Genomic DNA, 25955 nt, shown 5'->3' with positions numbered 1-25955 from the left:
AGTGACCTGCCTGAGCCGGTGATTGACTAAGTGGTCATTTCCAGCCATTTCAGTGTGTTTAGGAAGGAAGAAGCAGTGCGGGACATGTGGGGAATTGCTCAGAGGGAAGGAGTATCCTTTTTTTTTTTTAACCAGTCCCATTTCTTTCTCATCACAGCCATTGGCGGTGCGGGGGATCCCTATTCCTCCATTCACAGTGAAGAAGTGATGGTCACCCGGATCCGGGGCGGTTTCTGCCTAGTAAAGAGAAGCCCATGTTCCAGTTATCACTCCCAACGATCGGAACTTATGAAAAGATTTTACACTCAAGCTCAGAAAGAATCAACTTTTTATATATACAGAATACAGGAAAAAAGGTTTGTAAAATCTAAAACGATACAATTATATTTACATTGAATCTAGCTCATCCAATCTCCTCAAAGAGAAGTGGCAGTATTACATTAAAAAAAAAAAAAAATAAAAAAAAAAAAAAAAAAGAGGACAAACAAGTATACAACAAAAACGTTTGTTACAACAGACAGGAGCCGAAAGGCATATCACACGCAGCACTGTATACATTAAAAAAAAAATATATATATATAAAAAAAAATCCGGGGCAAAAAGGGCAGCCATCTGTTGTATATGTACAAAACGCTGAATGCTGTACTCGCTGTCGCAATGAAGAGGCTTTATTAGATCGGTGGTGAGACTGAGGGCGGACGCTTGTAAGCAGTTACATGTAACAAAATTAATCCTGTATTAACCTGAAATGCTCTATAAAAGTGTCACTGGCACAAAAACAGGTATGAGCTTGTGGTGTCATTTATTCATTTACAATGGCATGAAAAGAAAAAAAAAAAAATCCTAAATTCAGTTTTTCGGGACTCCAAATGTTGCAATCTTGTCCTGGGGTAAACTCGCTACAGGGAGAAGGGCTTTCTGAGTCTTAGAATAAAAAAAAATAGATATTTATATATATTTATAATATATGAAATGTATGCTAGAAATATATGTGCAAATGCCCCTAAAATGAGCAGAGGGAAAAAAAACAAACAAAAAAAACAAACAAATAAAAAAAGGTGAAGCTTCTTCATATCATGCAAATGTGCAAACTCGTTCTGGCCAAAACAGTTTCCGAGAGGCCGCTGGACATGTTTGCTCTGCCGAATAGGTTGAATTTCAGGAAGAGTTCATTGTCTTTTAAGAGTTCTAGTGTTTGGCTCCTAAGGGACAGAGTTGGATCGTAAAACGGGCACCTGGTGGGGCGACTTCAGAGATATCTTGTCTTCCAAGTCCAGGTCTTGTGCTAGGGCTTCACTCTCGCCCTTCGGCTGCCTTGTTGCAAACTCTGTTATGGAGAACAGAAATTGAATACAGCCCAACTTAATGTAGCTTCCATGGTGTAAGAGAGCGGTGCCTTCCCAGCCGGCTCCGCTTCCTCCGATGAGACTGGAGCTGCTGGCTTTGCAGTTACACGGCTGTACGTGGGGACCTTGTGCATGCGAGTTCATGACCGCCTCTTCCTTTACAGGCTCTGGCTCTGGGTTTTGGCTCTTGCGGCACTCTAGGAGGAAAAAAAAAATAAACAATTGTATTAAATGAAAAACTTTAGTCATCTTCTTCTCAGAGTGCGATATCATGTGAACAAGTAGTAGAAGGACATGGTAAAATGTGTTCGATACACAGAGGATTTTACCACTATACTTGTGGATGGAAAATCCACGGCAAATACTTGCACCAAAGTGGATAAGATTTTACCAAATCCCATTCACACACTGTAGAAAGAAGCCGCTAACTATGCAGATATTACATGGGTTCCCACCAATCTCCTGGCATCACCAAGCAGGGGTGCTCACATGACCACTGATCGACTGCAGACTTTACATTCCAGAAGAACAGGAAGAAACGTCTCTTGTCCTGTTCGGACAAAATGTGAAAGCTGCAGCTGAACAGCGGTAACGTGAAGTCTCCCACCAGATGTGGTACAGAGCGCAGGGCTTGGAGGTGATATTATAATTTTTTGTTTTTCAATTCCACTTCCATGAACAGATTAAGTTTAATTTTCAGTAGGTGAAAACCCCATTCAGACAAAAAATTAAAAGGGTTTGTGGGATTAGAAAAACAGGGCTACTTTCTTTCATGTACTGCTACATCTGATAGTGTTGTGGGCAAGGGTGGCGGTATTCATTGAAGAAGGGAGTTAAGTTTTACTAATCCAGTACTTTCCATTCAAAAGGGGTTTTCTCACATATCTACTATTGCTGGGGTCCCCACCGCTGGGCCCCGCAGTGATAACTAACATAGTGGGGTCTGCCAAGTCCCCTCATGCAGTGTGAAGGAGTATCAAAGGAGTAGCATTCAGAAGGGCACAGTGCTCAGACACTGGGCAACCCTGAGACTTTGGTCTCCGTTTTCTGAGATTGATGATCCCCAGCAATATTGCGTTTATGACCTATTGTGTAGACAGATAAGGCCTGTTTCACACTTCCGTTTTTTCAAAACCGTCAAAATCCGTTGGTTTCCGTAAAAAAACGGATCCGCCATTTTTTTGCAGGATCCGTTTTTTTGTCCCATAGACTTCCATTAGTGGTTACCGTGGATCCGTCAAAAAAACGGATCCGTTTTTGTAAAAACGGATCCGTTTGCATCAGTTTCCGTCAAAAAAACGGAAACGGATCCGTTTGGCGGACACAAAAACGGAAGTGTGAAACAGGCCTAATATATTCTATTTGTGGGGAAAGCCCATGTAATAGGTAGGTTTTGGGTTGTCCATTTTTCTTTTTGAATATGAGACCCTTTAACAAGTGATTAGGAAGTCTACAAATCGGAGGTATACCATGAATCCTACAGACAATGGGGACATCCCATCATACAAGATAAACTGATTTTTACCACCTTATAATCATTCATCGATGGACGTCCGCTATGTTTGCACAAAATTTACTGAAATAGGAACATCTTTTCTACCATCTTGCTGAAATTGAGACAGGGGAACAACACACAACCCCACACCCACTTACTTATAACGTTCTGCACTTTGGCAACAATACTACTAGGAGGGGTTGGGAGGATCTTCTCAGAAAAGTCGCACGAGTACAAGACATTATCAACAGTCGTCCCGTGTTCGCTGTAGTTCAGCAGCTCGTAATGCTTGGTGTTCTGTATGGGGGAGAGCAGAGGAGACATTTCAATTTCTTCATTATCAAGAGCAGCAATATTAGCAGAGTAAGGTTCATGGCCAAAGCATTGTATGTGGAGTGCGGGAGGAAACAAGAATCCCACATAAATACAGGGAGAATATACAAACTTCGAGCAGATGTTCTCCTGGGATGATTAGAAGCTGAGAACCGCAGTATCTGGAAAACTCGCTGAATGATAAGCTTTACAAAGCAGATCCGCCATTGCAGGAGGAGTCGGACTTTTTCTAGTATTTGGTCCAATCAGGAAAAACTAGTGGTGAAACAAGGCGAGGATAGCTGTGCTATGGATGGGATGAACGGGAATCTTCACAAGCAAATGACTACCAAACGTCTGATTTCCTGATGCAGAGACCAGAATGACTTGTCTGCACACAGTGTATAGGTGGAACTAATGACTATACAAATTAAGGAGATGACCAACCACTTTTTTCCTGCAAAATGGATATTTCATTGTGACTGGGGTAACTATACAGTAGTCACAGAGCAGATGATCTAGGGGAGCCAAGACTGGGTTACATCAAAGGCAAAAGGTACAGGCATTAGATGAATATTTGGCAACTACTGATGCAAGTGTATGCACATTAAAGGGGTTATCTGGGAGTTGTTAAGGGGCTAAGAAATTAGCGGCAGGTAGTTGCTAATTACCTGCCTGTTCTGTGGCAATGTGTTCCGGCTTATGCGGCTCCATTTGACCTCTCATCAACCGAGCAGCTTTCACTTCCACTCTGTTCTGTTAATCACTGCCACATCTTGCTGACAGCCAGCACCCTGCAGATGGGCAGTGAAGAGCCAGCTGTCAATCAGCAGGACATGGGCAGTGACGACCCATTGACAGAGCACAGTGAATGAGGATTGATGTGACATCGGAGGCAGACTTGCCCTCGGGAGAGATAAGTGACTGATTTGAGCCGGGACAGATCGGCACCATGCAGCACAAGCAGGTAGTTAGGACCTGCCTGCCACTAATTGTGTAGCCTCATGGCCAAAACCCCACCCCCAAAATTCCTGAATAATCATGCACATACTCACCTCATCGTAAAATATGCAGGCATGCTTCCCAGAAACATAGTTGCAATGCCCATAATTTGTAAGGCACACGTCCATGTCTGCTCCTGCAATGACAGTGGTGACATATGAGGAACATGCTGACGGCACGGGAACTAATAGCCCAGATCACAAGTTAACATATGCAAGTAGAGCTATAATGTAGGATCAGCCTTTACAATAGAAAACAAAAGAGAAAAAAAAACAAAACAAAAAAAAAACAACCTTTATCACCATAATTGAAGTCAATGAAAAAGCAAAAAAAAAAAAGAAGAAAGGAAAAGCATTGTGTCGCAGGCATGCAGCGCTGTGATATAACCATCTCCACGGTCTGACCTGTCACATATTGTTTTAACGCTGCAAACGCTTGTCACTTTTATGTTACCGAAGAAAACGTCTGAGAAGATTGGAAGGGTTCAGTTACTTCCAAAAACAGTGTGGAGTCGGATTGAAGCAATGTTGTAAACTAACCTGTGCCAATATATAGAGTCCGGTAACACATATTGACGGGAGCCCCTGTACCCATCATCAGGGGGTAAAACACGGCCCTGGCCTGCACATCTCTTCTCTGGGCTGTATCAAGGCAAACCGATAAGAGACACAGTTATCACATCTACAGAAAATGGAAAGGTCTATTCACACGCCAGTGTCCTGCGCAGTATTACCCATTAGTATTTCCACCCAAAATTAGAAGTGTGTCCTAAATAAAGATATCACATTGGAAAGATTTGTATTTCGAGTGTCTTGGTTTCTCCTACATAAAATGCTAATTTTAATGTGAGACAGAGAACTTACAAAAAGCATACAGCCTTATGAACAGGATTTACAAAGTAAGTACACCAGTCACGACAGGTCTAAAAGATCTGTTTAACGCCTTCCCTCTGCAGCCATTTTGTAGTTTTTTCCTCCCCTTCTTCTAAGGCTGGAGTCACACAAGCGCTCAATTCTCTTATGCCAATGACACTCGGCTCAAACGCTGATCAGAATGTCAGCTCACTGATCCGATTCTCTTGGATGAGAGAATTGTCGCAGCGGTGCGGACAAGACGGAGAACTTCATTTCTTCATTGTCCGAGTCTGCAGATGTTGGACTGCACTCCGATGATATCGGAGTGCAATCCGATATTTTACAAGCAACAATAGACTTGAATGGGTGCGGGTCATCCGATTTGCGCAGCATGCTACAATTTTCCCCACAGATTCAGTCTGTGAAAAAAACAAAAAAAAACCTCAGATCTGCACAGCCACATTATACAACATTGGTCCGAGTGCTATCCAATAAAATATCGGATCGCATTCTTCCAAGTTATACGCTTGTGTGAGCGAGCCCTAAGAGCAGCACTAGCTTTACATTTTTCGCCATCGACAGTCGTTCTTCGTACAAGGGCACATTTTTTGACCACATTCATTTTATCAATCACTGAAATGGGAAACGGGGGGGGGCGATATCCCAGTATTATTTATCAAGTACAGTGAAATTGTGAAATAAAATTGCAATGTTTATTTGGGTTTCACTTTTATGGCGTACACTCTGGTAAAACTGACTCACAATTCTCCAGGTCAGGGCAATCACGGAGATAAACTTCAGTCTTTCTTTTACATAAGTGGTTTTGTGTCACCATTTTCCGAGACCCGCAACACTTGTTTTTTCCATCGATTGAGCAGGAAGTCGCCTTGTTTTTGTGCATGACAATATTATTGATAGACATTTGGGCTATAAGACATTTTGATCGGTTTTTATTACATTTGTTCTTTTTTAATGATTGACGACCAAAAATAGGCAATTCAGCCGTTATGATTATACTTCTCATTGCGGCATTTACCGATCAGATTCATTTATTTTATACTCTATAGGGGCTTTTTTCTTGAATGCAGAAATAGCAGATACGCCATCGTCTCTTTATTTTAACAAGGTGGTGGTAAGGAGGGGGGTGAAGGAGATGGGTGGGGGGCAGTTCAAAGTTATATTTTAATTTTTTTTGGTAGATTTTTTTTTTAAACCTATCTTTATTTACTTTATTTTACAGTTCCCTTAGAGCAGGGGTCCCCGACCGCCGGTCCGCGGCCCAGCACCAGGCCGGTGCAGTGCCCTTGCCGGTCCGCGGACACAAGGGGAGCCAGGGGCGGCGTTCAGCAATTCTTAGACAGCCCTCATGTGTAGCGGCGGCCAGGGAGCGATCCAAGCAGCTCCGCTGCCTGCAAGAGGGAATACTGCAATGACCCGTCCAGCTTCCTGCCCGCCGCCCGCGCTTCCTGTCTCTGACTGACACAGAGGAGCGCGGCGGCTGCTGTGTCAGAGCGAGGAAGCGCGGGCGATGCTGCGGACAGGTGAGAGGAGAGAGGTGGTGTCTGTGTGTACAGTGGGGCAAAAAAGTATTTAGTCAGTCAGCAATAGTGCAAGTTCCACCACTTAAAAAGATGAGAGGCGTCTGTAATTTACATCATAGGTAGACCTCAACTATGGGAGACAAACTGAGTAAAAAAAATACAGAAAATCACATTGTCTGTTTTTTTTCATTTTATTTGCATATTATGGTGGAAAATAAGTATTTGGTCAGAAACAAGCAATCAAGATTTCTGGCTCTCACAGACCTGTAATTTCTTCTTTAAGAGTCTCCTCTTTCCTCCACTCATTACCTGTAGTAATGGCACCTGTTTAAACTTGTTATCAGTATAAAAAGACACCTGTGCACACCCTCAAACAGTCTGACTCCAAACTCCACTATGGTGAAGACCAAAGAGCTGTCAAAGGACACCAGAAACAAAATTGTAGCCCTGCACCAGGCTGGGAAGACTGAATCTGCAATAACCAACCAGCTTGGAGTGAAGAAATCAACTGTGGGAGCAATAATTAGAAAATGGAAGACATACAAGACCACTGATAATCTCCCTCGATCTGGTGCTCCACGCAAAATCCCACCCCGTGGGGTCAGAATGATCACAAGAACGGTGAGCAAAAATCCCAGAACCACGCGGGGGGACCTAGTGAATGAACTGCAGAGAGCTGGGACCAATGTAACAAGGCCTACCATAAGTAACACACTACGCCACCATGGACTCAGATCCTGCAGTGCCAGACGTGTCCCACTGCTTAAGCCTGTACATGTCCGGGCCCGTCTGAAGTTTGCTAGAGAGCATTTGGATGATCCAGAGGAGTTTTGGGAGAATGACCTATGGTCTGATGAAACCAAACTGGAACTGTTTGGTAGAAACACAACTTGTCGTGTTTGGAGGAAAAAGAATACTGAGTTGCATCCATCAAACACCATACCTACTGTAAAGCATGGTGGTGGAAACATCATGCTTTGGGGCTGTTTCTCTGCAAAGGGGCCAGGACGGCTGATCCGGGTACATGAAAGAATGAATGGGGCCATGTATCGTGAGATTTTGAGTGCAAACCTCCTTCCATCAGCAAGGGCATTGAATATGAAACGTGGCTGGGTCTTTCAACATGACAATGATCCAAAGCACACCGCCAGGGCAACGAAGGAGTGGCTTCGTAAGAAGCATTTCAAGGTCCTGGAGTGGCCTAGCCAGTCTCCAGATCTCAACCCTATAGAAAACCTTTGGAGGGAGTTGAAAGTCCGTGTTGCCAAGCGAAAAGCCAAAAACATCACTGCTCTAGAGGAGATCTGCATGGAGGAATGGGCCAACATACCAACAACAGTGTGTGGCAACCTTGTGAAGACTTACAGAAAACGTTTGACCTCTGTCATTGCCAACAAAGGATATATCACAAAGTATTGAGATGAAATTTTGTTTCTGACCAAATACTTATTTTCCACCATAATATGCAAATAAAATGAAAAAAAAACAGACAATGTGATTTTCTGGATTTTTTTTTCTCAGTTTGTCTCCCATAGTTGAGGTCTACCTATGATGTAAATTACAGACGCCTCTCATCTTTTTAAGTGGTGGAACTTGCACTATTGCTGACTGACTAAATACTTTTTTGCCCCACTGTATGCATAATGTGTGTGTGTGTGTATGTATGTCTGTCTGTGTGTGTGTGTTTGTCTGTGTTTGTGTAGGTGGAGCCTGGCCCTGGAGGAGATGGGGACATGAGAAGACCGTGATGGGGAGAGAAGACCATGAGGGGGTAATTGGAGAAGGCCATGATGGGAGTGATGGAGAGACGGCAGTGATGGGGTGAAGGCAATGATGGAGAGACAGCAGTGATGGGGTGAAGGCAATGATGGAGAGACAGCAGTGATGGGGTGAAGGCAATGATGGAGAGACAGCAGTGATGGGGTGAAGGCAATGATGGAGAGACAGCAGTGATGGGGTGTAGGCAATGATGGGGAGAAGGGAGTGATGGGGAGAAGGCAATGATGGGGAGAAGGGAGTGATGGGGGGATGGCAATGATGGAGACAGCAGTGATGGGGTGAAGGCAATGATGGAGAGACAGCAGTGATGGGGTGAAGGCAATGATGGAGAGACAGCAATGATGGAGTGATGGCAATGATGGAGAGACAGCAGTGATGGGGTGGGAGAAGGGAGTGATGGGGTGAAGGCAATGATGGAGAGACAGCAGTGATGGGGTGAAGGCAATGATGTAGAGACAGCAGTGATGGGGTGAAGGCAATGATGTAGAGACAGCAGTGATGGGGTGAAGGCAATGATGGAGAGACAGCAGTGATGGGGTGAAGGCAATGATGGGGAGAAGGGAGTGATGGGGTGAAGGCAATGATGGAGAGACAGCAGTGATGGGGTGAAGGCAATGATGGAGAGACAGCAGTGATGGGGTGAAGGCAATGATGGGGAGAAGGGAGTGATGGGGTGAAGGCAATGATGGGGAGAAGGGAGTGATGGGGTGAAGGCAATGATGGGGAGAAGGGGGTGATGGAGCACTCATTCAAAACCTATGGTGAGTTGAGTCACATTATAAATGTTATTTAATTATAAGTATGCACTGCTACACTACAACCGCGTCCATAGCCCCGCCCCCTTATGACCAAAGCCCCGCCCCTGCCACACCTCCATCCCTGCCGGGCCATGGAAGAATGGTCTTGCTTTAAACCGGTCCCTGGTGCAAAAAAGGTTGGGGACCACTGCCTTAGAGGACATGAGCCTGTGATTGTCCGATCGCTTATACTGTATAAATACTGTCACTATATTTTACAATGCAATAAAAATATTAAAGTCACGGTCTCCTTTGTAGCGTAGCATATATAGAGGACCGAGATGGCTCTGACCAGGGCAGTCAGCAGGCCCCCGGCTGTCACAATAACGCATTCACACCCTGCATTCATGTCACAGAGCTCAGACGGGAATAAGCATGCGGGAGAATTGGAGCACCTGCTATTTACATGCCGCTATCAGAGACGGACTTCGGTTTCTAAATTGTTAGAGTCAGATGCCGGCTATTTCTGCAGAGTGTGGAGGGAGCTCAGCTCCCGAGCCCTCTATACATGCGATCAGTCTTGTGATCATTTACATGTACGTGAAGTTGCGATGAGGGGTTAAAGGAGTCCTCTCATAACAGACATTTATGGCACAACCAAAAGTGCTTTTCAGCCATCTCTGGGACTGACACCTCCCTCTAGAATGGGGGTCTGCCTGACAAATGACCAGTCAAACAGAGTACTTGTCTGTATCCTTTAATCCCATAACAGTAAATGGAGAGTCTATGCATTAAATGACGCGAGACAACCGCTTTAAGAATATAAACAGTCTGTATTATGAAGTCTGGTGATCGTTCCCCTTTAACTCTTACTGGTTTGTGCTTGTTCTGTACAAGTCATTATGACTGGACAAGACAAGCAAATAGAAAACAATCTTCAAGGCAGAACAAAACCCACCTTCCACGTGATGTCCAAGCGAAGGCGTTGGCGGAGGACGGGTGGCACTTGCTACAGGATGGTCTTTGGAAGAGAAGATCTCTTGGATTCTTTGCATGGCCAAAAACTTTACCAGCTTCTCATCCAGCAAGTTTATCTGGATCTCTGCAATATTACAAAAGTGTAATTCCATATTAATGAGTTATAAGAAGCATCCGGTTATAAGAGGAGAATTTAACACCACAAAAATGAAAAAAAAAAACAAACCCCTTAATACTGTCATTTACCTCCATCTCCATCCATCAACGATTTTAGAGAGTTTGTTAGCTCTGTCATCGCCGAGGAGTTTACTGTACACGGGGCGGAACCAGTTGAGGCCCCATCGATTATTAGCGTACTGGGTTGGACTTTTCCATCTGTAACAAAACAATCTGGTCACTAGAATACAAATGTTTATGGTCCATGTGTAACGGTGCCTGTAGTTTTAGAAAACTTCCGATATGTATTTAATATGTTTTAAATGGCAAGACCCCCACCCATCGCCATAAGAGCTCAGCTGTGCCCCTTTGGCTTTATCCCCTTAATGACGGAGCCAATTTTTAAAATTCTGACCTATATCACTTTATGTGGTGATAACTCTGGAATGGTTCAACAAATCCCATTGATTTTGAGAATGTTTTTTCGTGGCACATTATAATTTATGATAATGGTAAATTTAGGTTGATATGTTTTGCGTTTATTTATAAAAAAGTATCAGAAACTTGACAAAAATGTAAAAAAATTGCAATTTTCAAACTTTTAATGATTATCCGTTTAATCCAGATAGTCACACCACACAAAAACATTAATAAATAACATTTCCCACATGTCTGCCTTACATCAGCATCATGAGGTTTAAAAATGTAGCAGTAATTTTTCATTTTTTCAAGGAAAGTTACAAAATTTATTTTTTGACGGACCTATCCAGGTTTGGAGTGACTTTGGGGGTGTTATACGGTATATTGAAAAACCCCAAAAAGTAATACCATTTTGAAAACAGCACCCCCATGATATATTGAAAACTGCTGTCAGGTGGTTTATTAACCCTTCAGGTTATTTTCAGGAATTAATGCAAAGTGGTATAGCAAGAATGAAAAAGTGTTTGTTTACCACCTAAATGTCGCTGACTTCTGAACTGACCGCTAGAGTCGGGAGACTCTAAGGCCGCTAATTGGCTATGAACTGCTATGGCAAACATCAGGACCACACAATCATGATTTTGGTGTGTCAATTAGATTAAAGTGGAAGCCCCCACAATCTTTTAACCATTTTTCCGATGTAGTCACTTTTGACAGCAGCAACTAAGGGGTTAAACAGATATAGACGGTGCCAACACCGATCATTTGTGATACAGCAAGTTGTCAGCTATAGTGCACAGCCGACATCTGCTGGATTGTCACCTGTATGTGGATGATATTCTCTTATATCTCAACTTCAGTAAAAAGACGTATTGGCTGTCATTAAGGGGTTAAATTGACCTTCAACAATCAAAACTTCTGACCTGTCATTATGTCTGGCTTTCTGAAGCTAGAGGTGCACATCATGTTATATACATCTATTGCTCATGTGTACATACCCATAGCTGCCAATACAAAATAAATAAAAAAATAAAAAACCTTAACATTTCTATTTTTAACGAACCTCACGATCGTCCAAAATTTATTCCAAAATATGGCAAATTGGAAAATAGTGAGCGCCAGTGGGAGATGATAACCTCTGCACACAAATGCAACGTAGGTTTGTGCTGTACAAGTTAAAAACACAAATAAAATTAGAAAGGTGCGCCCATACGGTATATCCCCCCACCTCTATAGTAATTTTACTCTGGCTGTAGGAGTTCTGCCTCTATAAGACAAAGGACCTGACAATCTATTTGTCAGAACCAGGGATGAAATGTTTATAGAAGTTGTCCCCTTTCAAAAAATCCCAGCCCCTCGCCCTTTCCAGGTCCATCGTCGTGTCTCCACTGCTGCGCTCCTGTCATGCTTTGCTCACCAGCCCAGCCCGTGTAGATGGATCGCCCTGATCAGAGCTCAGTTATCGGCCGCCTCGCTGTGGGACATGTCATTAGAGTTGTGACTTCATCTGTACCCGGGGAGGGTGCAGTTTTCTTTACTTTTTAAATGACAGACTGCATTGGGGAAATCGGGATTTTATAAAAGGGTTCAACACCTTTTACATTCAATTTAGCACCCAGCCATCATTTAACAAGTGTGATGGCTAAACTGTTCGAAATCACAAGAACAGGTCAGCAGCCTGTGTGACGTGCACCCAACGGGCTGGCAGTCTCGTCTTTAGGGGGCGTTATTTATGTCCTAATGCTGAACCCTCAGATGTGCTGCACCATGTATGAGCGATCGTAGACTTAGCACTTCATCAGGGGTGTAAGCCCCTAAAACCTGTTAATCTCTCCAAATATTTTCAAGCTGACAAGATGCATTGGCGAAGGATAAATGGCAACTACCAGCAAGGGAGGTGTCTTTATTTAAATGTTTTATAGATGTGGGTCTCCTCTTTGGGACCCCACAACATTAGTGGGGAGTTAGTCACGGGTGCCACATCCAGCCGAAGAGTGTGACCGCACAAGTCTGCAGCTCTCGCAGTTCACTTCTGTAGGAATCACAGAAATAGGCTTCCCTGGGTACGCCGAATATACGTCCCCATTAGCGGCACATATATTGAAACATTTACTAATACTGGTGATCGTTTTCACCATTAGACTTTTTCCAGTTAAAATGGGGCCAAATTTGTCATTTAGACTGGACTTTAGAAAAGGTCGTTAATACGGTAAGCCTGAACAACCAGATTAAGATCAATCGGAAACTTTAAAAAAAAATGTTTAGGATCACTGTGTAAAGTAGGCCAAAAAACATGTTCATGCAGCAGTCTGTCCAAAATACTTCCGTGCTTTGCATAGAAGTTGTCACCTATGGCTGGGGTCTGCAAACGGAAGCTCTCCACCTGTGAAACAACTCCTAGCATGTCTGACACCACAACATGCTGGTGCCTCATCACAGCCGGAGCATCACAAGCTGCCAACCTCTCATCTACGGGAACGCTGGCCAATATCACCGGGATAAAACCTGGACGGTGAAGAAAATAAATGCTTCCAAGCTTAGTGCACCACCGTACATTGTTCCATTAGCCCCAAGCTGCGCTGGCTAAGAGTACAGGTCATGGGTTGGGAGACAGCAGTTCTGTAACTACTGTACATGGCCAGTCTTATGTAGGGGCTTGATCAGCCAAGTTGATTACATGTATGTGTGCTGTGTGTTAAAATCACATAAGCCACTGACCAAAGTTAATCAATAGGGGAGTTCAGAGGACAGTTTTTTCACTTGGACCAAATGTCTGCCCGGGAAGGGAAAATTTCAGCATGCACTAACCCTCCGTATTCTAGAGGAGACTCGTCAATTACAGAGTCTATGGATGCTCAAGAAAAAAAAAAAAAATCAGATCCCATATGGATCATCACATGAGCCCAATCAGCACTGGCCCCCGCCTTTTTTTTTTTAAACCAGTTATTTTTATTTAGGTTTCAAAAGATTTTAAACAATAAACAGTGGATATCAATATACATGTAACAATTCACATATCTTGTAGTAATACAATCAAAGCCATCCCCCCCTCCCCCCTCCCCCAATACTCCTTATGCCGGGTATACTTGAGAGTCTTAGCAATCATATCACCGCCATCCAGGCGGACCATATTTTTTCGAAAGTGCTTTCACCATGCCTTCGCCTGTAAATGCTTTCCTCTAAATGCATTACCGTACGTGTCTGAGCAATAAATTCCCTCCTAGTGGGGGGTTCCGAATCCTTCCATTTTCGTGCTATTAGTTTGCGTGCCACATACAGCAACCTCGCTATTGCCACTTTGTAATGTTCTGAGACAGGTATCCCATCCACCTCCCCCAAAACACACAGCACTGGATTCCTGTCGAGCGTACATGCATAAGCTCTCTCAATTTTGTTGATAACGACCAGCCAGTATGCCACCAGCCGTGGACACGACCATAACATATGTAACAGTCCGGCCTGGTCTGTGCCACATCTAGGGCAGCTAGAGTCTCCCCTCAAGCCCGCCTTGAATAGGACCAGCGGTGTTTTGTATGTTCTATGTATTACATATAATTGGGAGAGCCGTGCCTGCTCGCTTAGAGAGATCTTCGGGACATATTCAAGAATAGTCTCCCATTGTTCTGTTGTGAGGGTACCCACCTCCCTCTCCCATTTACTCTTTGCAGTGAGGTGATTGTCCCCCAGGTAGGAGTGTAGTAGATCATGATATATGCTCGATATAACTCCCCTCGTCCCTCCTTTCATACACACAAATTCTAGTACAATGTCGCCCTGAACCGTCATGGCTCCCAATCTACACTGTGCCCTCCAAGCATGTCGAAGCATATAGTATTGAAACCCCCATAGCGAAGGCAAATCAAATTCCTCTCTCAATGTCTCAAAGGTCTTCAGGTCCGTTCCACTCTGCAGCTGGCACACATATCTTACTCCTTTCGCCTTCCAATTGCCCATTTGACGCAGCTTATTAAGTTCCGGCAGATGCTCATTGTCCCACACCGGTGAGTACCTAGTCAGCTCATCCACCCCTCTGATCCTTTTAATGGTGTCCCATACCTTCTGAATCATGCCTATGGTAGGATATGGTGCTCCCAGTTTTTTAAAGGTACCATCCTCTAGACCCTGGATAAGTGGGCGTCTCCCCGTCACATGTACCAGCACCCGGTGAGCTGCTTCTCCACAATCGAGCTCTCTCCATCCCCTGACATGCTGGCCCTGTACTGCCAAGAAATAGACCCATGGATTTGGTGCGGCTAGTCCTCCCTCTTCCTTTCCTTTTTGCAGAGTTCCAAATTTAATCCGTGCCTGCTTCTTGCCCCATATCAAGGATCTGAAGATAGAATCAATGCCCCGAAACCGTTTTTTTGGTAGCCATATCGGCGAATTGTGCAAAACGTACATTAGTTGTGGCATAAGGACCATCTTAATCAGGTTAGTTCTACCCGTTACCGTTAAAGCCAATTTGCACCATGCACCTATTTTCCCTTTAAATTTCTCTAGCAGAGGAACCAAATTCAGATCCGTGAATCGGGACAGTGGAAGAGCTACCCATATCCCTAGGTATTTAAACTGTGAAACTAGCTGGAGTTGTTTCCCCCTCTCATCTATCTCCTCCGCTTCTATTGCTCTATCCACAGCCATGACATAAGACTTGTGCCAATTTATCTCCAGTCCCGAAATGCTCCCAAATTGTTTAATTACATCCATCGCGCACCCCAGTGTCTCTCCTGCACTTTCCAAAAACAACAGGATGTCGTCGGCATACAATGATATTTTTTCTTCCAGCTTCCCAAATTTAAATCCGACCACTCCCCTCTCAGCTCTAATCTTGGCCGCCAGGGGCTCCACTGCCACCGCGAACAATAGCGGGGACAGCGGACACCCCCGCCTTGTGCCCCTATGCAAGTCAAACATCCCGGACTGTTCTCCATTCACCTTAACTACCGCCTTTGGGGATGAGTTCAATAACTTCACCCAGGCCATGAACGCGGGGCCGAATCCCATCAGTTCCATGATTTTCCATAAGTATTGCCATTCCACGCTATCAAATGCTTTCCTAGCGTCCAATGACATCACTATTCTCCTGCCACCATTATCAGCAGGCAGTTGCATATTAAGAAATAATCTTCTTAAGTTAACAGCCGTGGAGCGGTTAGGCATAAAGCCCGACTGGTCCTCGTGTATAATGGTATGCGCAACCCCGGTGAGCCGGGTGGCCAGGATCTTAGCGAGTATTTTGACATCCGTTGTCAACAACGAAATGGGCCTGTACGACTCCGCATCCATGGGATCTTTTCCCTCCTTCGGCAGAACTACTATCACCGCTTCCTCCATTGATCTCGGCAGTGCCCCCATCACTAAAGCCTCATCAAGCACAGATTTCAATTTCGGAGCCAGCAGTTCCACTAACTCCCTGTACACCTCCCCAGGTAGACCATCAGCTCCCGGTGATTTGTTATTGGGCATAGACAGTATTGCACATTCCACCTCCTTCACACTCACAGGTTCTTCCAACCTCAGGCCCCCGCCTTTTAACGCATTAGTAATCAAGAGGAACTGAGCGTCCTACATACACATACGTCCAGAGGCGCGGACAGTGACGCCAGCGCTGACTGGGTGCAGGGCGCTGGTGTCATAACCACACGCGAGCCCTGGGACTGTGAGTGTAGCAACCGCTGGGATGGCGCCAGCACAGGAGGCAAGTGTAAGGCTGAGTTCACACGTTGCAGTTTTTTCGCGTTTCCGCGGCGGTTTTAACTGCGCGATTTTGCCGCGAAAAATAAGCATCCCATGCATTCCTATGGGATTCCGCAATGCTGTGCTAATGCTGCGGTTTTTACCACGGCGGAATTGCTTCGCGGTAAAAAACGCAGCATGCTCATTAATTTCGCGGAATCACGGCGATCCCGCACCCATTGGAATGCATTTTTATGCTTAGTTTCCGCATGTGGCTGTGCACACCATGTGAAAAGTAAGCAGAACATTTGCGGATGGTACCCACGGTCCGGAGGAGAGGAGACTGTCCTCCGGGCTTTGGGTACCATATCCATGTAAAAAATAGAATTTAAAATAAAAAATATTGTTATTCTCACCTTCCGATGTCCCGCGCAGCCTTCCCGCCTCTCTCCACGCTCCGGGTCCCAGTAAGCCTTTGTGAGCGATGACGTTCGTTCTCGCGGGATCGCGAAGTCTCGTGGTCATTCGCGCGACGTCATCGCGAATGACCGCGAGACGTCATCACGGTAATTCGCGCAAAGGATTACTGGGACCGGGAGCGTGGAGAGAGGCGGGAAGGCTGCACGGGACGTCGGAAGGTGAGAACAACAATATATTTTTTTTATTATTATTTTTTACATGCTATCTTTTACTATTGAAGCCGCATAGGCGGCCTCAATAGTAAAAAGTTGGTCACACTCGTCAAACAATATGTTTGACGAGTGTGACTAACCTGTCAATCAGTTCTCCAAGCGATGTTCCAGATCGCTTGGAAAACGCTAGCAATTCTGCAAGCTAATTACGCTTGCAAAATGCTAGCTTTTCCGCGGGAAAATCGCGGGAATTTAAAATGCGATTTTCCAGCGGAATGGAATTCCGGAATTCTCGCGGTAATTTCCGCGAGAATTCCGGTACGTGTGAACTTAGCCTAAGGATGTTATATAGATTTTTTAAAAAACAGACACATTACTATTGTCTCTTATTTCTGGATGAATATCAAATGATATTTTCATATACTTATCTGAACCTGGCCTAAAGTTTGAGCTTTACAGCTGGTGCCCAATTATTATCAGTCTCTTGGACTTATTATTCAATCCGGCTCATAATGTAATTATTAGCTCAGCAGGGGTCCTAATGATAGGCCATAAATATCAAAGTAGTGGACAACCTCTTTTAGGGAAACCTGTGAAACACAGATTTCAGAACAACTTTAAAAGGGATTTTCCCACAAACAAAAGTACATTTTTATCAACAGATCTTGGAAAAATAATTTCCATAATTGGATGTGTTCAAATAAAATGTTCCTGTGCTGAGATAATCTTATAAATGTGCCCCTGCTGTGTACTGTGTAATAGCGGTGTCTGACCGTGCAGGAACATCTCCTGCCTGTTTTCAAACAATGTTTTACTTCAAAGAAAGAATCAGCTGTCATCCCCTGCTGTCCTGTCTGAATACTCTTTTGCTTCCTTCCCTGCCCAGGAGCTGTGGTATGATCAGACCATGTTCCTGCAGGTCAGACACAGTCATTACACAGTACACAGTAGGGGCACATTTATAAGATTATCTCAGCACAGGAACATTTTTATTTTTTTCTTTAACCCCTTCATGACCCAGCCTATTTTGACCTTAATGACCTGGCCATTTTTTGCAATTCTGACCAGTGTCCCTTTATGAGGTAATAACTCTGGAACGCTTCAACGCATTTCAGCGATTCTGAGATTGTTTTTTGTGACATATTGGGCTTCATGTTAGTGGTAAATTTAGGTCGATCATTTTTGTGTTTGTGAAAAAAATCAGAAATTTGGCGAAAATTTCGCAATTTTCGAATTTTGAATTGTTATTCTGTTAAACCAGAGAGTTATGTGACACAAAATAGTTACTAAATAAGATTTCCCACATGTCTACCTTACATCAGCACAATTTTGGAAACAAATTGTTTTTTTGTTAGGAAGTTATAAGGGTTAAAAGTTGACCAGCGATTTCTCATTTTTACAACAAAATTTACAAAACCATTTTTTTTTTTTAGGGACCACCTCACATTTGAAGTCACTTTGAGGGGTCTATATGGCAAAAAATACTCAAAAGTGACACCATTCTAAAAACTGCACCCCTCAAGCTACTCAAAACTACATTCAAGAAGATTATTAACCCTTCAGGTGCTTCACAGGAACTAAAGCAACGTGGATGGAAAAAATGGACATTTTAATTTTTCCAACACATTTTCTTTAGGCATCATTTTTTTCATTTTCACATGGGCAACAGGATAAAATGGATCCTAAAATTTGTTGTGCAATTTCTCCTGAGTACACCGATACCTCATATGTGGTCATAAACCACTGTTTGGGCGCACGGCAGGCGCACATTTGACTTTTTGAATGGAAAATATGCTGGAATATTTAGCGGTTGCCATGTCGTGTTTGGAGAGTCGCTGTGTGCCTAAACATTGGATCTCCCCCACAAGTGATCCCATTTTGGAAACTAGACCCCCCCAAGGAACTTATCTAGATGCATAGTGATCACTTTGAACCCCCAGATGCTTCAACAAATTGATCCGTAAAAAAAAAAAAAAAAAGTACTTTTTTTTCACAAAAATTATCTTTTAGCCTCAGTTTTTTCATTTTCACATGGGTAGCAGGATAAAATGGATCCTGAAATGTGTTGGGCAATTTCTCCTGAGTACACCGATACCTCATATGTGGTCATAAACCACTGTTTGGGCGCATGGCAGGGCCCGGAAGGGAAGGAGCACCATTTGACTTTTTGAATGGAAAATTAGCTCCAATCGTTATCGGACACCATGTCGCGTTTGGAGAGCCCCTGTGTGCCTAAACATTGGAGCTCCCCCACAAGTGACCCCATTTTGGAAACTAGACCCCTTAAGGAACTTATCTAGATGTGTAGTGAGAAATTTGAACTCCCAAGTTCTTCACAAAAGTTTATAACGTAGAGCAGTGAAAATAAAAAATCATTTTTTTTTCATTAAAAATGATTTTTTAGCACGCTATTTTTTATTTTTACAAGGGTAACAGGAGAAATTGGACCACAAAAGTTGTTGTGCAGTTTGTCCTGAGTACGCTGGTACCCCATATGTGAGGGGGAACCCACTGTTTGGGCGCACGGCAGGGCTCAGAAGGGAAGGAGCGCCATTTGACTTTTTGAAATGAAAATTAGCTCCAATCGTTAGCGGACACCATGTCGTGTTTGGAGAGCCCCTGTGTGCCTAAACATTGGAGCTCCCCTACAAATGACCCCATTTTGGAAACTAGACCCCTTAAGGAACTTATCTAGATGCATAGTGAGCACTTTGAACCCCCAGGTGCTTCACAGAAGTTTATAACGCTGAGCCGTGAAAATAAAAAAATTTTTCACAAGGGTAACAGGAGAAATTGGACCCCAAAAGTTGTTGTACAGTTTGTCCTGAGTACGCTGGTACCCCATATGTGGGGGGGGGGGGGGGGGACCACTGTTTGGGCACACGTCGGGGCTCAGCAGGGAAGTAGTAACATTTTGAAATGCTCACTTTGATGGAATGGTCTGCGGGCATCATGTTACATTTGCAGAGCCTCTGTGTGCCTAAATAGTAGAAACCCCCCACATGTGACCTCATTTTGGAAACTAGACCCCCCAAGGAACTTATCTAGATGTGTGGTGAGCACCTTGAACCCCCAAGTGCTTCACAGAAGTTTATAACGCAGAGCCGTGAAAATAAAAAATAATTTTTTTTCCCTCAAAAATAATTTTTTAGCCCCAAATTTTTTATTTTCCCAAGGGTAACAGGAGAAATTAGTCCCCAAAAGTTGTTGTGCAATTTTTCCTGAGTACGCTGATACCCCATATGTTGGGGTAAACCACTGTTTGGGCACACGTCGGGGCTTGGAAGGGAGGGAGCACCGTTTGACTTTTTGAACGCAAAATTGGCTGGAATCAATGGTTGCACCATGTCGCGTTTGGAGACCCCCGTGATGTGCCTAAACAGTGGAAACCCCTCAATTCTAACTTCAACCCTAACCCCAACACACCCCTAACCACAGCCCTAACCCCAACACATCCCTAATCCCAACCCTAACACCAACACACCCCTAACCCTAATCCCAACCCTAACCATAACCCTAACCACAAGTCTAACCGTAATTCCAACCCTAAACCTAATTCTAACCCTAATTCCAAGCCTAACCCTATTTCCAACCCTAATGGAAAAATAAAAATAATTTTCTTTATTTTATTAGTTGTGCCTACCTATGGGGGTGATAATCGGGGGGGTTATTTACTTTTTATTTCATTTTGATTACTGTGAGAGTGATCAAAATGAAAGAATGGAATCTGCAGCCGGCAGATTTGGGCGGGCGCATTTTCCAAGATGGCGGCGCCCACGATCCGGACCCGCGGGACACCGGGAGCGACAGGGGGACTTAGTAGGTACTGGGGGGGGGTGAGGGGGGGGGATCGGAAGCTGGTGGGGAGAGGAGGGAATGGGAGGGGGGGCAGATGATGACAGCGGCGGCAGATCGCCGGTGGGGGGGGTCCGGATCGGTGTCACTGTTTCACTTTTAACAGCCAGTCAGAGCGATCGTAGTCACGCCCCCTGTGGTGACTTACAAAGCCCCCTGTATCTGCGGGTCAGGTGACCTTTCATTGACCCCGGTCACCCGACCCACAGGGGGGCTTTGAAGTCTTGACACAGGGTATGCGTCATGGGTCGGATTGGCACCGACTTTCATGACGCATACGCTGTGTCACAGGTCGGGAAGGGGTTAAACACATCCAATTTTGGAAATTATTATTATTCCAAGATCTTTTGATTAAAATGAACTTTGTTCATGGGAAAACCCTTTTAAGTGCTGAGTTTTTGACAACAGTTAGAATCCAAATCTGCCGTCAAGCCAAAATGTATTTGTGTCAGCAAACAATGACAGATGCTGAGGGTGAAAGGCATCAACAAGACAACGGGCAACCACAGCCGAAAACATTACCTTGGCCCTCCTGGCTCCTCAGTGCAGTACAGACGTTGGGCATAGACATCAGCAGAATTCGCTGTAAGTGATGAGCGAGTATACTCGTTACTCAAGATTTCCCGAGCATGCTAGGGTAATCTCCGAGTATTTGGATGTGCTCGGAGATTTAGTTTCCGTCGCCGCAGCTGCATGATTTGCGGCTGCTAGACAGCCTGAGTACATGTGTGGATTTCCTAACAAACAGGCAACCCCCACATGTATTCAGGCTGTCTTGTAGCCGCAAATCATGCAGCTGCGGCAACAGAAACTAAATCTCCGAGCACGCCAAAATACTCGAATATTACCCGAGCACGCTCGGGAAATCTTGAGTAACGAGTATACTCGCTCATCACTAGTCGCTGTTCAATCAAAAATAGAAATTGGCGTAATTTTATTAGAAATTAAATGTCAGTGGGGAATAAAGATATAATCTCTTGCTATACACCTTAAAGGGTTGTCCTCAAGTGTAAAAGTAAACTTCTATCCAAGGATAGGAGATAACTTTCCGATAACTGGTGGTCCAAACACTGTGGCGCCACCGATCCCGAGAATCGGGGCTCTGAAAAGATCTGGTCGAATTGAGCGGAGGTTAATCATGCGCACTGCCTCTCCATTCATTCTCAAAGGAAGCACCGGATATTGCAGCGCTCCTAATGGAATGAAAGAAGCAGCAGTGCACGTGCTCCATTCAGCTGGGATTCTTCAGAGACCTACATATCAGGATCGTGGAGGGGGTCACAGCAGTCAGACCCCTGCGATTGGAAAGTTGTCCCCCCTCCCTTGGGCAGTTGATCACTTTCAAACTTGAGAACACCCCTCACTGTACACATGCATGCTAAGCTCCACTGGAGGCTTTTGCAGGGGAGAAGAAAAAGGGTCGTGCATGTTGAAATCCATTATCTTTCACTATTAATTCCACCCCACATCTGACGTTGAGGGAGAAACAGGACAGCCCCACGGAGATTACAGTCGCTGCTTCTGACTTATTGAACGCTCATGGCTGTTGAGACCGTCATGCACATTAGAGAGCAGTTGGCTGAACGATCTTTCTGATGACCGTCATCCCTGTAAAATATTGTTTAGAAACAGTCAGTGAAATATTTTACCTCACAAAATGAATCCTCTGTGATCCCCTGCTGTAATGTCAGTTTTGTCTTTTGCTTCCTCCCATGCCCAGGAGATGTGGTATGCTTCGTACACAGTCAGTCAGACACAGACTATTTTTAAAATGAACTTTCGTTCGTGGGAAAACCCCTTTAATGTGACCGGCTTCCTCTGCCTGTAGACACATCATGCATCTGCCGCCGGGATCATTTGAATGATTCACTGCGCCTGTGCAGAATTCGCACAGGCACAGTGCGATGGTGTTCCGCTGGTGGTACCGCGCAAGAGGCTGCCTGAGTGTGAGTGCATGAGTGTGAGTGCGTATGGCGTATAAAGTCCCAATATGGCGATTGGTGAACTTCCTCCGCTTGGAATTCTGGGATATGGTGACATCTGGACAGACTTTTGAACGACATCATTGGTTTTACCATGTTGTGTACTAGAAAACAGGAAAACAAGTGCGGTGAAAATGAAATTGCAAAAAAAAGTGCAATCCCACACTTGTTTGTTGTTTGGCTTTTTTACTAGGTTCACTAAATGCTAAAACTGACCTGCCATTATAGTTCAGAGACACCAAAACACGTATAGACTCTTTTTATCTAAGTGGTGAAAAATAAAGTCCAAACTTTGTTAAAAAAATAAATAAAAAATTGTGCCATTTCCCGATACCCGTAGCGTCTCCATTCATCATCATCTCGGGTTGGGTGAGGGCATACTTTTTGCGCGCCGAGCTGGCATTTTTAATTATACCATTTTGGTGCAGATACGTTCTTTTGATCGCCCTTTATTGCATTTTAATGCAGTCGCAGCGACCCAAAAAACTTAATTCTGGCGTTTTGACTTTTTTTCTTGCTACGCCGTTTGGCGGTCAGGTTAATCATGTTTTTTATTGATAGATAGGGCGACTCTGAACACGGCAATTCCAAATGTGTATGTTTGGCTTTTTATTGTTTTATTTTGAATAAGGCAAAAGCGGGGTGATTTAAACTTTTATATATTATTATATCTGTAAAAACATTTTATTTTTTTTTTTAACTTTTGGCATGCTTCAATAGTCTCCATGGGAGACTAGAAGCTACCACAACCTGATCGGCTCTGCTACATACAGGCAATGATCAGTTCGCCTCTATGTAGCAGAATTACTAACTTGCTATGAGCGCCGACCACTGGGTGGCGCCCACAGCAAGCCGCCACTGACAACCATAGAGGTCTCCAGGAGACATCCGGTTGTCATGCCGACACATGCTGACCCACAATCACGTGACACGGGTCACAGGTGGGCGGATTTCCAGCAGCGCTTGTTAAATGCCGCTGTCAGCTATTGCAGGCACATGTCAGCTCTTCAAAACAGCGGCCATGTCCCAGGAAAGATGTGGGCTCACGACGAGAGTCAACATCAAAGGGGGAGACATGACATCAGCGTACTATTACCCCCGATATCGGAAAGGGGTTAAACACCTAAAAAAACCCAAAACATTCCAATAGTCAGATTATTTTTTTTTTCAGGATATATGGGACTTCATTTTTATGTCGTCATATTAGATTTTCTTTTTTCTTTAATATTTTTTCTGACCCCAAAAGGCCCTCTAAACACATTTTAAAAACGGAGCTCTCGTTTGTAGAAATTATATATTGGACATTTTTTTTCCGATGGGGTGGGGCTAGAAATAGTAATTCAGACTGGCAGTGTCTCTTTTCTTTTTCAATATTTCTTTTCAATTTTATTTCTGTTTTTTACTTTATTTTACACACTGTGCCCCACAAAAAGACCTTTAGGGATATTTTAACATATTAATATATTTAGTTTAATTAATGATTTCCCCTGTAACTGGGGGATGGTATATTAGCCCCAGATACAGAAAAATGTCAGGCTCCTGGCTCCATAACCAAGCTGACTGGTTACTCCCAGTACCCAGCAGCTGTTGCCCACTCCCTACACACATGACTGCTGGTATACACATGCGCTGGTTCAGAGCTGTATGTGAGGACAATGGAGAAGTCAAACATGTTTATTGTCTCTTGGAGAAGTCTGGCTGTGTCTGACAGAAGCCTTCCCCTTCACCCACAAACTTATGTCAGCTGCTTACATTGCACTGACGTTTTACAACATCAGTGCAGAGTAAAGAGTGGACTGCCCATATGTTTATAGTCTAAAGGTGGTCTGGAAACAGTTAATACAAGCCATAATGAGATTGAAAGTCATAACAATCAGTCTTCTAAAGCAGGGGTCCCCAACCGCCGGTCCGCGGCCCAGCACCGGGCCGCTGCAGTGCCCTTGCCGGTCCGCGGACACAAGGGGAGCCAGGGGCGGTCAGTGGCGTAGCGGGGGCTGGGGCGGCGCGCAGCAGTTCTAGCGGCGGCCAGGGAGCGATCCAAGCAGCTCCGCTGCCTGCAAGAGGTAATAGCAGGAGCGGAGCTGCAAGGACCCGTCCACTGCGTCCAGCTTCCTGCCCGCCGCCCGCGCTTCCTGTCTCTGACTGACACAGAGAGGAGCGCGGCCGCTGTGTCAGTCAGAGCAAGGTAGCGCGGGCGGCGGGCAGGTGAGAGGAGAGAGGTGGTGTCTGTGTGTATGTATAATGTGTGTGTGTGTGTTGTGTATGTCTGTCTGTGTGTGTGTGTATGTATGTGTGTGTTGGTCTGTGTTTGTGTAGCCTGGCCCTGGAGGAGATGGGGACATGAGGAGAAGGCCATGAGGGGAGTGATGGAGAGACGGCAGTGATGGGGAGAGGGGAGTGATGGGGTGAAGGCAATGATGGAGAGATGGCAGTGATGGGGTGAAGGCAATGATGGGGAGAGGGGAGTGATGGGGTGAAGGCAATGATGGGGAGAAGGGAGTGATGGGGTGAAGGCAATGATGGGGAGAGAGGAGTGATGGGGTGAAGGCAATGATGGGGAGAAGGGAGTGATGGGGTGAAGGCAATGATGGGGAGAGGGGAGTGATGGGGTGAAGGCAATGATGGGGAGAAGGGAGTGATGGGGTGAAGGCAATGATGGAGAGATGGCAGTGATGGGGTGAAGGCAATGATGGGGAGAAGGGAGTGATGGGGTGAAGGCAATGATGGGGAGAAGGGAGTGATGGGGTGAAGGGAGTGATGGGGTGAAGGCAATGATGGGGAGAAGGGAGTGATGGGGTGAGGGCAATGATGGAGAGATGGCAGTGATGGGGTGAAGGCAATGATGGGGAGAGGGGAGTGATGGGGTGAAGGCAATGATGGGGAGAGGGGAGTGATGGGGTGAAGGCAATGATGGGGAGAAGGGAGTGATGGAGAGATGGCAGTGATGGGGTGAAGGCAATGATGGGGAGAAGGGAGTGATGGGGTGAAGGCAATGATGGGGAGAAGGGGGTGAAGGCAATGATGGAGAGATGGCAGTGATGGGGTGAAGGCAATGATGGGGAGAAGGGAGTGATGGGGTGAAGGCAATGATGGGGAGAAGGGAGTGATGGGGTGAAGGCAATGATGGGGAGAAGGGAGTGATGGGGTGAAGGCAATGATGGAGAGATGGCAGTGATGGGGTGAAGGCAAT

At 44.9% G+C, this 25955-nt stretch overlaps 1 protein-coding gene across 1 annotated transcript in view; it reads right to left on the bottom strand.

The window, feature by feature from the left end:
• Positions 1-310: 310 nt before the first annotated feature.
• Positions 311-25955, bottom strand: part of PHF12 (PHD finger protein 12) — a 67462-nt gene continuing 41817 nt past the window's right edge. The window contains exons 10-15 of the mRNA XM_073565486.1: positions 10291-10419; positions 10025-10168; positions 4695-4796; positions 4209-4291; positions 3000-3138; positions 311-1543 (exon numbers count right to left, since the gene is read on the bottom strand). Coding sequence (XP_073421587.1) covers positions 1203-1543; positions 3000-3138; positions 4209-4291; positions 4695-4796; positions 10025-10168; positions 10291-10419 — 938 coding nt within the window. The 3' untranslated portion in view covers positions 311-1202. The remainder of the gene's footprint in view (positions 1544-2999; positions 3139-4208; positions 4292-4694; positions 4797-10024; positions 10169-10290; positions 10420-25955) is intronic.

The sequence above is a fragment of the Dendrobates tinctorius genome, unplaced genomic scaffold (genome assembly GCF_039654945.1).
Source record: "Dendrobates tinctorius isolate UK_male_01 unplaced genomic scaffold, ASM3965494v1 ptg000016l, whole genome shotgun sequence".
NCBI lineage: Eukaryota > Metazoa > Chordata > Amphibia > Anura > Dendrobatidae > Dendrobates > Dendrobates tinctorius.
The sequence above is the reverse complement of the archived record's forward strand: the minus strand, read 5'-3'. Positions and strand labels throughout refer to the sequence as shown.